Source organism: Triplophysa dalaica, chromosome 7, assembly GCF_015846415.1.
Source record: "Triplophysa dalaica isolate WHDGS20190420 chromosome 7, ASM1584641v1, whole genome shotgun sequence".
Taxonomy (NCBI): domain Eukaryota; kingdom Metazoa; phylum Chordata; class Actinopteri; order Cypriniformes; family Nemacheilidae; genus Triplophysa; species Triplophysa dalaica.
The window spans coordinates 2,067,027-2,080,058 of record NC_079548.1 but is presented as its reverse complement, the minus strand read 5'-3'; the positions used below and the strand labels follow the sequence as shown (position 1 = coordinate 2,080,058).

General features: G+C 37.1%; 2 protein-coding genes across 2 annotated transcripts; both read left to right on the top strand.

Moving 5' to 3' along the window:
* The first annotated feature begins 789 nt into the window (after positions 1–789).
* On the top strand, positions 790–5,449 carry LOC130425736 (gastrula zinc finger protein XlCGF49.1-like). The gene is made up of 2 exons (XM_056752109.1): positions 790–1,202; positions 5,041–5,449. The coding sequence occupies exons 1-2, from the start codon at positions 790–792 to the stop codon at positions 5,447–5,449; spliced, it is 822 nt and encodes a 273-aa protein (XP_056608087.1).
* A 2,565-nt stretch (positions 5,450–8,014) lies between these two features.
* On the top strand, positions 8,015–13,005 carry LOC130425933 (gastrula zinc finger protein XlCGF57.1-like). Its single transcript, XM_056752385.1, has 3 exons — positions 8,015–8,049; positions 9,556–9,763; positions 11,274–13,005. Exon 3 carries the CDS (start codon positions 11,276–11,278, stop codon positions 12,878–12,880), a length of 1,605 nt encoding a protein of 534 aa, XP_056608363.1. The 5' UTR covers positions 8,015–8,049; positions 9,556–9,763; positions 11,274–11,275; the 3' UTR covers positions 12,881–13,005.
* Positions 13,006–13,032: the final 27 nt, after the last annotated feature.

Here is a 13,032-nt window from a genome sequence, read left to right as displayed (position 1 = left end):
CTTGTATATGTTCAATAGATGTACATGTTAATAGGGTGAATGCTCGTTCTGCTATCATTTGTACAATATTTTGACCCTTTGTTGCACATTTTTCAGACTGTAGGTTTTTTATTGTCTCATTGAAAAAAGCATTCATATAATCTTTTACATGACTAGGACATGACAGAAATTATTTCAATTGTAAATCATTATTTACAATTATAGCTTTTTTTCTGCTGGAAATCTCATTACTGTAATGCCTCCTGCCAATTCTGAGGGCCCTTTATGTTGTTATTTAAACGGAGTAAATTAAAATGTTCTCTTAGGAGGTGGTCATCTTATATGGAAAACACTTTTATCCAAAGAATACTTTGTGCACTGAATGAGAATGAAAATTTAAAAAAGAAAGAGCCATCTTTATAAGTAACTATATAAGTGTAAGATGAATACACTTCTACAAATATTAATTAATATATATATATATATATATATATATTAATCTAATCTGAGGGAGGGAGGAACAATTAGCTCCTTGGTCACTGCCTCGAATTATATGCTTTTTCCACTTTTTTCACAGCTTCTACGCTTCTCAGCAAGCAGGGGCGGCAATTTGCCAATTCCCCACACAAAGCGGCGCAGATTATTTTTCTTCTTCAAGTGCTTTTGCCGCCCCCCACGTGTCGTGAAAATTTGCCACCCCGGGTGTCTGCCCGGTTCGCCCGTGCCTAAAACCACCACTGGTCTTGTGATGTTTTGTAAATTTTTTTAACTGGTGAAGTTTGACCAATGGTTTTGTTCATTTCAGATATGATGGAAGACAAAACGTGTGGAAACAAATCCCCCAAAACTGGACACATTAGAACTCACAGTGATGAGAAGCCTTTCACGTGTCATCTGTGCAGGAAAAGTTTCACCTGTAAAGGAGACCTTAAGATACACATGATGATTCACACTGGAGAGAAACTGTTCACATGCCGTGACTGTGGAAAGAGTTTTAAAAGTACAAGTCACCTTAAGACACACATGATGATTCACACTGGAGAGAAACTGTTCACATGTCAACACTGTGGAAAGAGTTTTAAAAGTAGAAGTCCCCTAATAGGTAATTTGAGAACTCTCACTGGAGAGAAACCTTTCACATGCAAACAATGTGGAAAGAGTTTTTCAGTAAACAATAACTTAAAGCAACACTTCAGAGTTCACACTGGAGAGAAACCATTCAAATACCAAGAGTGTAGACAGGTTTTCACAAATCAAAGTGCACGTAAGATACTCACAAGGATTCACACCGGTGAGAAACCATTCTGATGCCAACACTGTGAAAAGAGTTTTAAATCTATGAGTAAAATTAAGACACACATGACAATTCACACCAGAGAGAAACCATTTGCATGCCTTCAGTGTGGAAAGTCTTTTACACTCTCAGGTCACCTTAAGGGTCATTTGAGAATTCACACCAGAGAGAAACCTTACCCATGTGATCAGTGTGAAAAGAGTTTTATTTGTATTAGTCACCTTTATAGACACATGAAAATTCTCACCGGAGAGAAACCTCACGCATGTCCACAGTGTGGAAAGAATTTAGCATGTAAAAATACCCTTGTGTTACACATACAAACTCACACCGAAGAGAAACCATTCACATGCAACGAGTGTGGAAAGAGTTTCAGATGTAAATTTACCCTTCAGTCACACATGAGATCTCCTCGCTGGAGTTAAACCTTTTGAATGTCATTCGTGTGGAAAGACTTTCTTAGTTGAAAGTTATCTTAAGAAACATGTGAGAACACACGCTGGAGAGAAACCATAAACATGTCATCTGTGTTGAAAATGAGAAGCTAGTCTCAGATCTTTAAAGTGTTTTTAATCTGATCAGTGCTGTTACAACTGTATTTCTGCATCGCCTCAACAAGACTTGTGTACTGATTGTGGCCTGTTTTAAAGCTTGTGTGAAAAGGAATGTTGTAAACATATATATAAACAAATTGGTGAGAATTAAACTTTTAAAGTTGTTTATATGTCTGTGTGGTGTGTGTAGTAGAGTAGGCGGGGCGAGACCGTGGTTCGAGTGCGGTGAGTAATTGTGAATTAGCACCAGCGCCGCGCACACCGGGGTCGAATCACGTAGGAGATTGGGAGCATATAAAAGGAACGAGCGACCGGACCGTTGAAGAGAGAGGACCGGGCCCGAACATATGTTAAGTTTATATTTATGTTCTTGTGTTTTGTATTTATGTTTTGTTCGCCGGCGGTCGGCCGTGAGGGGCTGCCGGCTTTTATTATTTCTGCTTTTATTTTTTTTTAATGTTTGCCGGTTCCCGACTCCTTCCTCCCCTTTTATGGAGATTTTCTACAGTGTGTTTTCAATGGTATGTATATTTAAGTTTAGGTAACATATTTTATTGCGTTTAGGGTAGTTTTAATTTAAATTATAATTACTTACACTAAATTATTGTATATTAAGACACTGGCTGAATCCGTAATCGCATACTATTCGTTCACCTATTGCATTTTTGCCTCCTACATAGTATGTGCAAAACTTCTGTCTTCAAAAGACAGTAGGTGAGAAAGTAGTGTGCATACTAATGCCTACTATATAGTATGAGAAAACAATATAGTGTGTCTGAATCCTCAGAATTCATAAAAGATCAGAAAAAGGTCAGAATTCCCGCACGGCTTAATCTTTACATCCACATTCTGAAGCACCCAGCGACAGATACCTGGCATACTTATCTATCCCATGAGCCCACGGTACAGGATAAGTTCATACAGGACCATAGTCGATAACTGCGAGGCAGGTGTTCTATAAAAGTGAGTATAACTAGCCAACAACACGTTTCTTCTTCCATAACATATCAGCGAGTTTCCGCTTCTCAGGTTGTTGTGATTAGTCGGTGCCCCTCTCAGTGCACGTGTATTCAACTTGTAGCAATAAATGGTAACAATGGCATCAACTTCACTTTATCATTTAAAAACATGCGGATCAATCAAAGTGTAACGGAGGTTTACTAGTGCATGTGCAAACGTAACTCTTTGTTGGAGATTGCACATTTTTCCTACTCTGGCGAGGGAAATGACACCGGACCGACTTGCGTCAGTCCAGTAATATTAAATATATTAAAGACAATATCTCGCTTGGTACCGAACTTTCTCTATCATGTTGCAGGTATTATTTATGCTCTAACAGCAACATTACACACTAACTAAAGTTTAAAAAATGGGATTGCGGGGAATGGGATCTTTAATACTTTGGATGAGTTTAGGAAAATTTGAGTTAAACGAACCGCGAGTTAACACATGTGCAACTACCTCCACATTTAAATTTTAGATTAGATTAGATTAGATTCAACTTTATTGTCATTACACATATACAAGTACAGTGTAACGAAATGTAGTTTAGGTCTAACCAGAAGTGCAATTAGCAAGTGCAGATATACAGTGTGAATAAATACAGAATATAATATTAGGAAAATAATTTACGATGGGCATGTACTATGAAAATATGACAATCGGTATGTACTATGAAAAATATATACAGAAGGCTATCTACTGTGAACATTAGTGTACAGGAGGTTATGAGCAGATAACAATATAGACTATACAATAGTGCAAGTGATTTGAGTGTGCATTAGTTACAGACATTAGCTATTAAAGTTACAGTGCAGTAGATGAGTTAATGTGGTTATTAAAGGTACGGTGCAATACATGAGTAGATGCAGATATACAGTTACAGTGCAGTAGATGAGTTAATGCAGTTATTAAAGTTACAGTGCAGTAGATGAGTTAATGTGGTTATTAAAGGTACGGTGCAATACATGAGTAGATGCAGATATACAGTTACAGTGCAGTAGATGAGTTAATGCAGTTATTAAAGTTACAGTGCAGTAGATGAGTTAATGTGGTTATTAAAGGTACGGTGCAATACATGAGTAGATGCAGATATACAGTTACAGTGCAGTAGATGAGTTAATGCAGTTATTGAAGCTATAGTGCAATAGATGAGTAGATGCAGTTAGTTATGCGATAGATGCAATAATGTAATAGATGAGTTACAGTGCAGTAGATGAGTTAATGCAGTTATTAAGGTTACAGTGCAGTAGATGAGTTAATGCAGTTATGAAAGTAGTCCATTAGTGCAAATGAGCATTCAGTGTAATATTCCTGGTGTGCAAGTGAGCAGTATAGAGTGCAAATGATGCTGTGTGTGTGTAAACAGTGTACAGTGTAAACCGGTAGAGCAGATACATGAAGTACTGGTGGGTACAGTTCAGTCATGAATGGCAGCCCTGTAGTGCAATGTAAACAATGTTATAGCAGCATTATAGTTAAAGTTATGAGGGTAGTGGAATCAGAGGGGGAGCAGAGTTCAATAATGAAACAGCTCGGGGAAAAAAGCTGTTTCCAAGTCTGCTGGTTCTTGTCCGGAGGCACCTGAAGCGCCTATCGGAAGGCAGGAGAGGAAACAGTCTATGAGCGGGGTGAGAGGAGTCCTTGAGAATGCTGCGAGCTCGACGCAGACAGCGTTTCTTTTGGATGTCCTCAATGGAAGGGAGTGTAGTTCCTGTGATGCGCTGGGCTGTTTTCACCACCCGCTGCAGTGCCTTGCGCTCAGCAACAGAACAGTTCCCGTACCATACTGTGACACAGTTGGTTAGGATGCTCTCTATCGTGCAGCGATAGAAGTTCACCAGGATAGTTGAAGACAGTTGGTTCTTCTTCAGTGTCCTCAGAAAGAAGAGACGCTGGTGAGCCTTCTTGACCAGGCATGAGGTGTTGGTGGTCCAGGACAGGTCCACCGAAATGTGGGTCCCCAGGAACTTAAAACTGGAAACACGTTCAACAGCCACCCCGTTAATGTGGATGGGGTCGTGTGTACCTCCTTTCGCCTTCCTGAAGTCCACGATGATCTCCTTTGTCTTGGAGGTGTTAAGGAGCAGGTTGTTGTTTGAGCACCATGTGGCCACAGTGTGGAAAGAAATTCCACAGTGTGGAAAGAGTTTGACTACTAAAAGTCAACTTACGACACACATGAGAGTTCACACTGAAGAGAAACAGGTTCACATGTTTACTGTGTGGAAATAGTTTTTCATCTAAACCTTACCTTAAAACTCACATGAGAATTCACACTGGACAGAAACCATTCCAATGCCAAGAGTGTGGACAGGCTTTCATAAATCAAAGTGGATGTAAGGTACTCATGAGCATTCACACCGGTGAGAAATACTTCAAATGTCAACAGTGTGGAAAGAGTTTGACGACTAAAAGTCACCTTAAGATGCACTTGAGGATTCACAGTGGAGAGAAACCCTTCACATGTTTTCAGTGTGGAAAGACTTTTACACTCTCAGGTCACCTTAAGAGTCATTTGAGAATTCACACCGAAGAGAAACCGGTCACATGCATTGAGTGTGGAAAGAGTTTCAGATGTAAATTAAGCCTTCAGTTCCACGAGATCTCACGCTGGAGTTAAACCTTTTGTATGTCAAACGTGTGGAAAGACTTTCTCATGGGAAAGTTCCTTTAAGAAACATGTCAGAACTCACAGTGAAGAGAAACCATAAACATGCCATCGGTGTGGAAAATGAGAAGCTAGTCTAAGATCTCAGCAGTGTTTTTACTCTGAACAGTGCTGTTTAAAGTTTATTGCTACATCACATCTAAAGAGCAAACGTGCAACTTTAAAGTCTTATTTGTGGCCTGATTTTGGCCTGTTTGAAAAATGGTGAGAAAAAAAACAATTTGGTGTTGTTAAATCCTCCCCTTGACGAGAATTAAAATGTTTAAGTTGTTTAAATGTCTGTGAGGTGTTTTTAAGATGTTTTATGAAGAATCATGTGCACATTCATCAGTCACAATGCTCAGTGTTTTCTTCAGAGGGTCTCTCACTGCACAAGACCTCCACAACAGATGTGGCGTTTTATTAGTATTAGAATGAGGTATTAGTGGCTTCAATGCAGTAAATATTCATAATGAAATATTAGTAACAATTTCACTGCAGAAAAAAACTTTCTGTTTTATTTCAAGTACAAATATCTAAAAATGATTGAATTCAAATGCAAGTCTTGTTTTTAGAGAAAAAAAATATGACATTTCAGTGAATGTCTGCTTAAAACAAGTAAAAATCTGCCAGTGGGGTTAGAAAAATAATCTTGAATTAAGGTTTACCATTTTCTCAGTCAAGAATCTAGATTATTATTTACCCCATTGTCAGATTTTTACCTTGTTTTAAATGCAAATTCACATGATAATTTCATATTTTTTTGTGTAAAAACTAGAGTTGTTTTTTAGGTCATTTTGTTGTGGGCACTTGTTGTGCAAGCACTGTTAAACTTGTGCAGAGGCAGCAGCTTTTGCCAGAGGGGAACTGGAATCCCCTGGTTGGGCCTGGGTTCCCCTGAGGGTTTTTTTCTCGATGGGAGTTTTGGGTTCCTCATCACCGTTTGCATATTGTTTTGCACTATCTGCCTGGCCGGGGGGGGCTGCTTTAGAATTCATACTTGTATTAAATGTGTCTCATGTACAGCTGCTTTGTAACAATGAAAATTGTAAAAAGCGCTATATAAATAAAGTTGAGTTGAGTTGAGTTGAGTTATACTTTCACTAACTTTCTGAAAATCAAAAACGTTTCTCTATCAAATACTTGTCAAGAAAGTCACTAAGTGAAGACATTCTAGAAATAACATTTAAAAGCCCAGTAAGGCTCGCATGCACTTATGATCAATCAGAGGAGGGAAAACACGTGTAAGATTGAGTCAGTGAAGTATTGATCATGTAGATCATAGAGAGGTCTAGAAATAGCTCTATAGCTTTATATGGTTAAGGAAATTAAAGAAATAATATAATGATAATACAAATGTGAATCTGCAAAAAAAACTGATTACTACAGTACAATCATATTAAATAATCATAAGAGATGATTAATGTGAACAAAATTAAAAAAAATCAACAAACAAAACGTTTAGATGTGCATCACATCTGAATGTTCTATCTCAGTCAATAAAAAGGTAATATTGTATTGAGGAAACAATTTTGGCATCTTGACTTTATATCACTATATGCATTTTTGCACAAAGTTGTGAGATAAAAGGTGGTAAAATGACACATTCCCTGTAGTAACCCTAAACACATTATGTGTTGAAGTGAGTTTAATTTAACATCTAAACTATGATCAGGTCACATTTATGTACCAAACAGATTAAGTACAAACTATCAATAAGGTGTTTTAAGATCATTCTGTATTCAGTGCTTCATATGTGAGCTTTGCAGGGAGTGAACAAAGAGACGGTATTTCTTGCAGTGTTAACAAAGCATCAGTTGAGCTCAGAAGTCTGACAAATGTGATGTTATCATGTTACCTTTTAAGTTGATGCTCTTCCTACTTACAAGTGATAAAAATAATTTACTGTTAAATCATTTTGGAAATGAAAGTTGTTTGTGTTCTTATAAATTTTAAACAGCTGCAGGTCTGACTTTGACTTGAGGCAGATCCAGTGACACATTCAAGTCATGAACATATATGAATCTATCTTTAGAGAAACATATTGTTTTACCATATACACACTTTTTTATACTTTATTTTCTTCTACTACTACTCTATTTGTGCACAAATGTGATCAAACTTATTTCTTTACTTTTTTCTAATCTCTATGTTTATTCAACATGTACAAATATTGAATATTCATTTTGATTTGACCATTTTTAACATTGAATGTGTCCATTTCAGATAGGATGTAAGTGAGGACAGTCTATGGAAACCGATTGAAGCAAACATATGAGAAACATCAATGTGTAAAACCCAATACAGTATCTTTCACGAAACTTTTGTGTTACTGTGACCGTGTGACGGATATAAATGAGTATAGACTCGAAATATTAATGTTTTTCACTAATCATCCTTTCTTTCCATTTTTACTTATTTACTTAGTAATAATTTTTCCACGAAAACATTAAAATTTTGTTTTGTATCTTATTTTTGCTGTTTTGGGAAAAGAGTTTTGTATCTGTATTGCGTGGTGACGTCACTTCTGGTGAGCTCGCGCTGCCCGCTCGCTCTGAGTCTGCTGAGGAGAGGTAAGCAGTTAGCGGTGCTTTCTCACTATATGTCTGTAAAAGGGCCGAAAAGTTTGATTAAGACAATGATATGCAGTAATATTATTGTTCACAGTGTTATGGATGCATTAAGAAGTGTTTTATGAATGGATGGATTGTATTTAATGGTTTTATTACCGAGTACAGCGGTTTGAGTATGTGTGTGCGCACACAAAGCGTTGTGATTTTAACTGATTAAATAACTTCAATCTGTGCAGATGAAACATCACACACGAAACATTTTATTATTCTGTAAATTACTTCATTTAATACATCCAGCGACATCTAAAGGCCCCATAATAAAATCTCCATCAACGTCAGTTCCGGTTGTTCCATGTCTTCTGTTACACAACGCAGATCTTGGACACTCGCCAGAAATAGTCCGGTTACATTACGTTTAACACAACTTGAGATAAATATTAACACACAACACATGTTTAAAAATAACACAATCAATATCCAAAGCGATTTATCTTGCGTTCTACTTTACATTTGTATTTGAGGATCTGCAATCCCTGGGATTTAACCCATGACCTTGTCGTTGCTTGCAATTGAAAAATTAAAATGAAACATATATTACTAATATCATATTTTATTTATATCCACTGGGGGACAAATCAGGATTTTGATGTTTGTCCTGAAAGGTTTCATTAGTGACATTATCCTAACAGTGAAAACACATCCATTAGTGTTAATAGATCAGTCAGTGTTCTGATGATGATCAGGAGTGTTTTCTTTTGTTTCAGTATAACAGACACATGTTAACAGCTGTTATTATTCAGGCTTATAGTTCCTATTTCACCTTCTTCATTATGCTGATATCTTGTGTCGATTTCCTAACAAAACAAATGTTAGTGTTAGAAAAAAAAAAAAAATTTGATTTCTATTTTAAAAGCTCAAAGATTCTGTAATTTGGACATCATACAGTCAGTTACATGAAAAGTTATTTAACCCTGTGTCTTCTCTAAAAGGTTTTGTCTGTTTGAACTGCTTGAAATAGACTGTGGTCTAGTTTTATTGAGCCAAATCAAAGTGCTTTAATAGTTATTGAGTTGTTTAACTGAGTTGCTGAATGCATCAAATTGAACTGAAATTTGATGGACATTGAAGTCAGACAGAATTTAATTGTTCCGAGTTTATTTCCTTTCAAATAATGTTTTACTATTAGGCATAGCAGATGCTTTTATCAATAATACAATAATAGTCAATAATAAAATAAGCTCTTATACAAGATACTAGTTTTTATGAAGCCGGAACAAAACCTATTGAGAGAGAGAGAGAGAGAGAGTGTGTGTGTGTATGTTTTAAAGAGAAGTCAATATTTAAATTGTCTACCAAACGTTTCACACCACATATACAGTCAATCTCCATAAAATGAGAAATGAACAGTCTAAAGAATACTAGTACAGCACCTTTGTCAATTGTTTTTTTAGAGATGTTAAATAATGCTGATTTGAGTTACTGTCCATGTCTCTCTAACATCTCCAGTTCACACAAACAGTGATTGATAACTTCAGTGAAACTCCTCCTACATCAATCCACCAATAAATACCAGAAACCAACAAGAAGAAGAATCACTTCAGGTGTAAGAACTGAAATCTTCACACTGTTGTTGGAGTTACTGGAAGAGAAGCTTGAGAACACGAGAGATCCACAACTACACAGAACACAAACTGAGGGACTGAAGAACACAGAGGTTGGTTTCTGTTTTTAAATCTTTATTTCTGAATGAATTTAAAATCTAGTTAAGTGCATTTTGGTAGATCATAAAAGCAGAAGATTAACACCAGAAATGTATGCAGTAAAATACATGAATGATCATAACTTTGTATAGATTCAGTAGAATTGCATTAATCATGTAGCAGTAGAGTGACCAGATCACACATCCTGCTTTAAGTTGTGCAGCACAAAATTTTGACCTTTTGTTCCACATTTTGTTCCACATTTTCGTCAGTCTGTTGCTTTTTAATAGTCATGATGAATAATAACATGAATATGTTCTTTACTTGACTACATGAAACACAGTCTGTTTGTTTTTAGTTGTCAAACATTCTTTTACATGACTTCTTTGCAGCATAGTTTCTGCTTTGTGCTTTTAAAGTGAATGCAGCTTAAAAAAATCACAGTCTGTTACTGTTGATAAATCAACAAAAGACAAAGATAAACATCACTTTTAACGTTGATTCTTGATTTTTACTTGATGTTTCAGTGGTTTCGAGTGAATGAATCACGTCAGTAACGATTTTAATTATAAAACACATAATTCGGTAACAAATTATACCAATCAACATAAATTTGCTCTCTGGCCAGCATATTTTTTTTTCCTGCTGAAAATCTTATAACTGTAATGTCTGAGTGCATTTTATGTTGTAATTTAAACAGAATAAAATTAAAATCTTCTTTTAGGAGGTGGTCATCTTATATGGCAAACCCTTTGATCCAAAGCAATACTCAGTGTACTGAATGCCCTGAATATTAAACTATGATCTTGTAAAAGACCACCCACTGGAACAATGATGGAATACAATGTCATGGTTGAAGGGATCTCGTGTTCTGCTTCTCCTCAGTGATCTCTGTATGAAGTTATTTAAGAACTGTTACAATTTAGTTCAATTTACATGACTCTGTGGTCAAGACCGATCTGACTCCAATTTTAATATAATAATATAAATAACTTATGATGTTTCCAATGTATCTGTTGATTACAGATAATTTATATATAAATCCTCATACTTTATTACTTAAAGTTATTCTTTCGATTGGCACCTGCAGTCACACATGGTCTCACGCAGGCCAGGTTCATGTATCTCACGGACACAAAACTGTCAGTTCTGATCTAGTCAGAGGTTGCAGGGTAAACTAATATCATTAAGTCTGGCCGTTACATGCTTGCTCAGAAACATAACAATAGTTATTTTAGTCACGATCATGCAACTTGGTATGTGATCGCTGTGATCAGGGCCTGAAGAGATGAAGGGGAGGGGTGTGTTGAGAAGGGTTCAGTTCCTGGGCATCAACAACCCCTGAATGGAGGGCAGGATATCACTCCTCAGGATCTAACAACAAATGGGGTCTTATTGTTTTTTGTCCCAGCATCACAAACAACCTTAATTCTTAGGACTTTTCCAGCTGCCTTACAATCTTGTCTTGTGCTGTGGTTTTGTATACTTGTAAAACTTTTTAACGTATAGTTTTTTTCACTTCAGATATGATGGAAGTGAATAAGGACAGTCAAGATGAAGTAAAAGATGCCGATGAGAAACATCAACATCTGGAAGGAGCTCTGAGAACAGGAGACAAAAAGCGTGAAAAGCAGGAAATGAGAACTCACACCGGAGAGAAACCTCACACATGTCTACAGTGTGGAAAGGATTTTACAAAAACAAGTCACCTTAAGACACACATGAGAATTCACACTGGAGAGAAACCTCACGCATGTCTACAGTGTGGAAAGACTTTTACAACCACTAGTTACCTTAAGATTCACATGCGAATTCACACCGGAGAGAAACCTCACGCATGTCTACAGTGTGGAAAGACTTTTACAACCACTAGTTACCTTAAGATTCATACACGAATTCACACCGGAGAGAAACCTCATGAATGTCTACAGTGTGGAAAGAGTTTTACAAATTCAGGTTACCTTAAGATTCACATGAGAACTCACACCGGAGAGAAACCCTATGCCTGCCTACAATGTGGAAAGAGTTTTACAAACACAAGTTGCCTTAAGACACACATGCGAATTCACACTGGAGAGAAACCTCACGCATGTCAACAGTGTGGAAAAAGTTTTACAAAAACAGGAAGCCTTAAGATTCACATGAGAATTCACACTGGAGAAAAACCTCACACATGCCTACAGTGTGGAAAGAGTTTTACAAAAACAGGAAGCCTTAAGATTCACATGAGAATTCATACCGGAGAGAAACCTCACGCATGTCTACAGTGTGAAAAGAGTTTTACAAATACAAGTTACCTTAAGATTCACATGAGAATTCACGCTGGAGAGAAACCTCACACATGTCTACAGTGTGGAAAGACTTTTACACAAACAGGAAACCTTAAGATTCACATGAGAATTCACACTGGAGAGAAACCTCACGCATGTCTACAGTGTGGAAAGACTTTTTCACAAACAGGAAGCCTTCAGTCACACATGAGAATTCACACTGGAGAGAAACCTCACGCATGTCTACAGTGTGGAAAGGATTTTACAAATACAAGTCACCTTAAGACGCACATGAGAATACACACTGGAGAGAAACCTCACGCATGTCTACAGTGTGGAAAGACTTTTACACGAACAGGAAGCCTTAAGGCGCACATGAGAATTCATACCGGAGAGAAACCTCACACATGTCTACAGTGTGGAAAGACTTTTACAAACACAAGTAGCCTTAAGATTCACATGAGAATTCACACTGGAGAGAAACCTCACGCATGTCTACAGTGTGGAAAGACTTTTACACGAACAGGAAGTCTTAGGACACACATGAAAAGTCACACTGGAGAGAAACCTTACGCATGCCTACAGTGCAGAAAGTCTTTTACAAACACAAGTCACCTTAAGATTCACATGAGAATTCACACTGGAGAAAAACCTCACGCATGTCTACAGTGTGGAAAGTCTTTTACAAACACAAGTGACCTTAACATTCACATGAGAATTCACACTGGAGAAAAACCTCACGCATGCCTACAATGTGGAAAGTCTTTCACACAAACAGGAATCCTGAAGAGACACATTAGAACTCACACCGCAAAGAACAAACCCTGCATAGCTACAGTGTGGAAAGAGTTTTACGAGTAAAAGTCACCATAAGGGACACATGAGAATTCACACTGGAGAGAAACCAGATATATGCCAACAGTGTGGAAAGACTTTAATGTGTAAAGGTAACCTAAACAGATGACATGAGAATTCATTGTATGTCATCAGTGTAGGCAGTGCTTTGCATTCCT

Bases quoted from the DNA above. Each gene is read 5' to 3' on its own strand.
- LOC130425933 (XM_056752385.1), top strand. From the start codon at position 11,276: ATGATGGAAGTGAATAAGGACAGTCAAGATGAAGTAAAAGATGCCGAT.
- LOC130425736 (XM_056752109.1), top strand. From the start codon at position 790: ATGGAAGACAAAACGTGTGGAAACAAATCCCCCAAAACTGGACACATT. The intron at 1,203-5,040 runs ATACCAAGAGTG...AAACAGGTTCAC, and splicing joins ACTGGAGAGAAACCATTCAA to ATGTTTACTGTGTGGAAATA.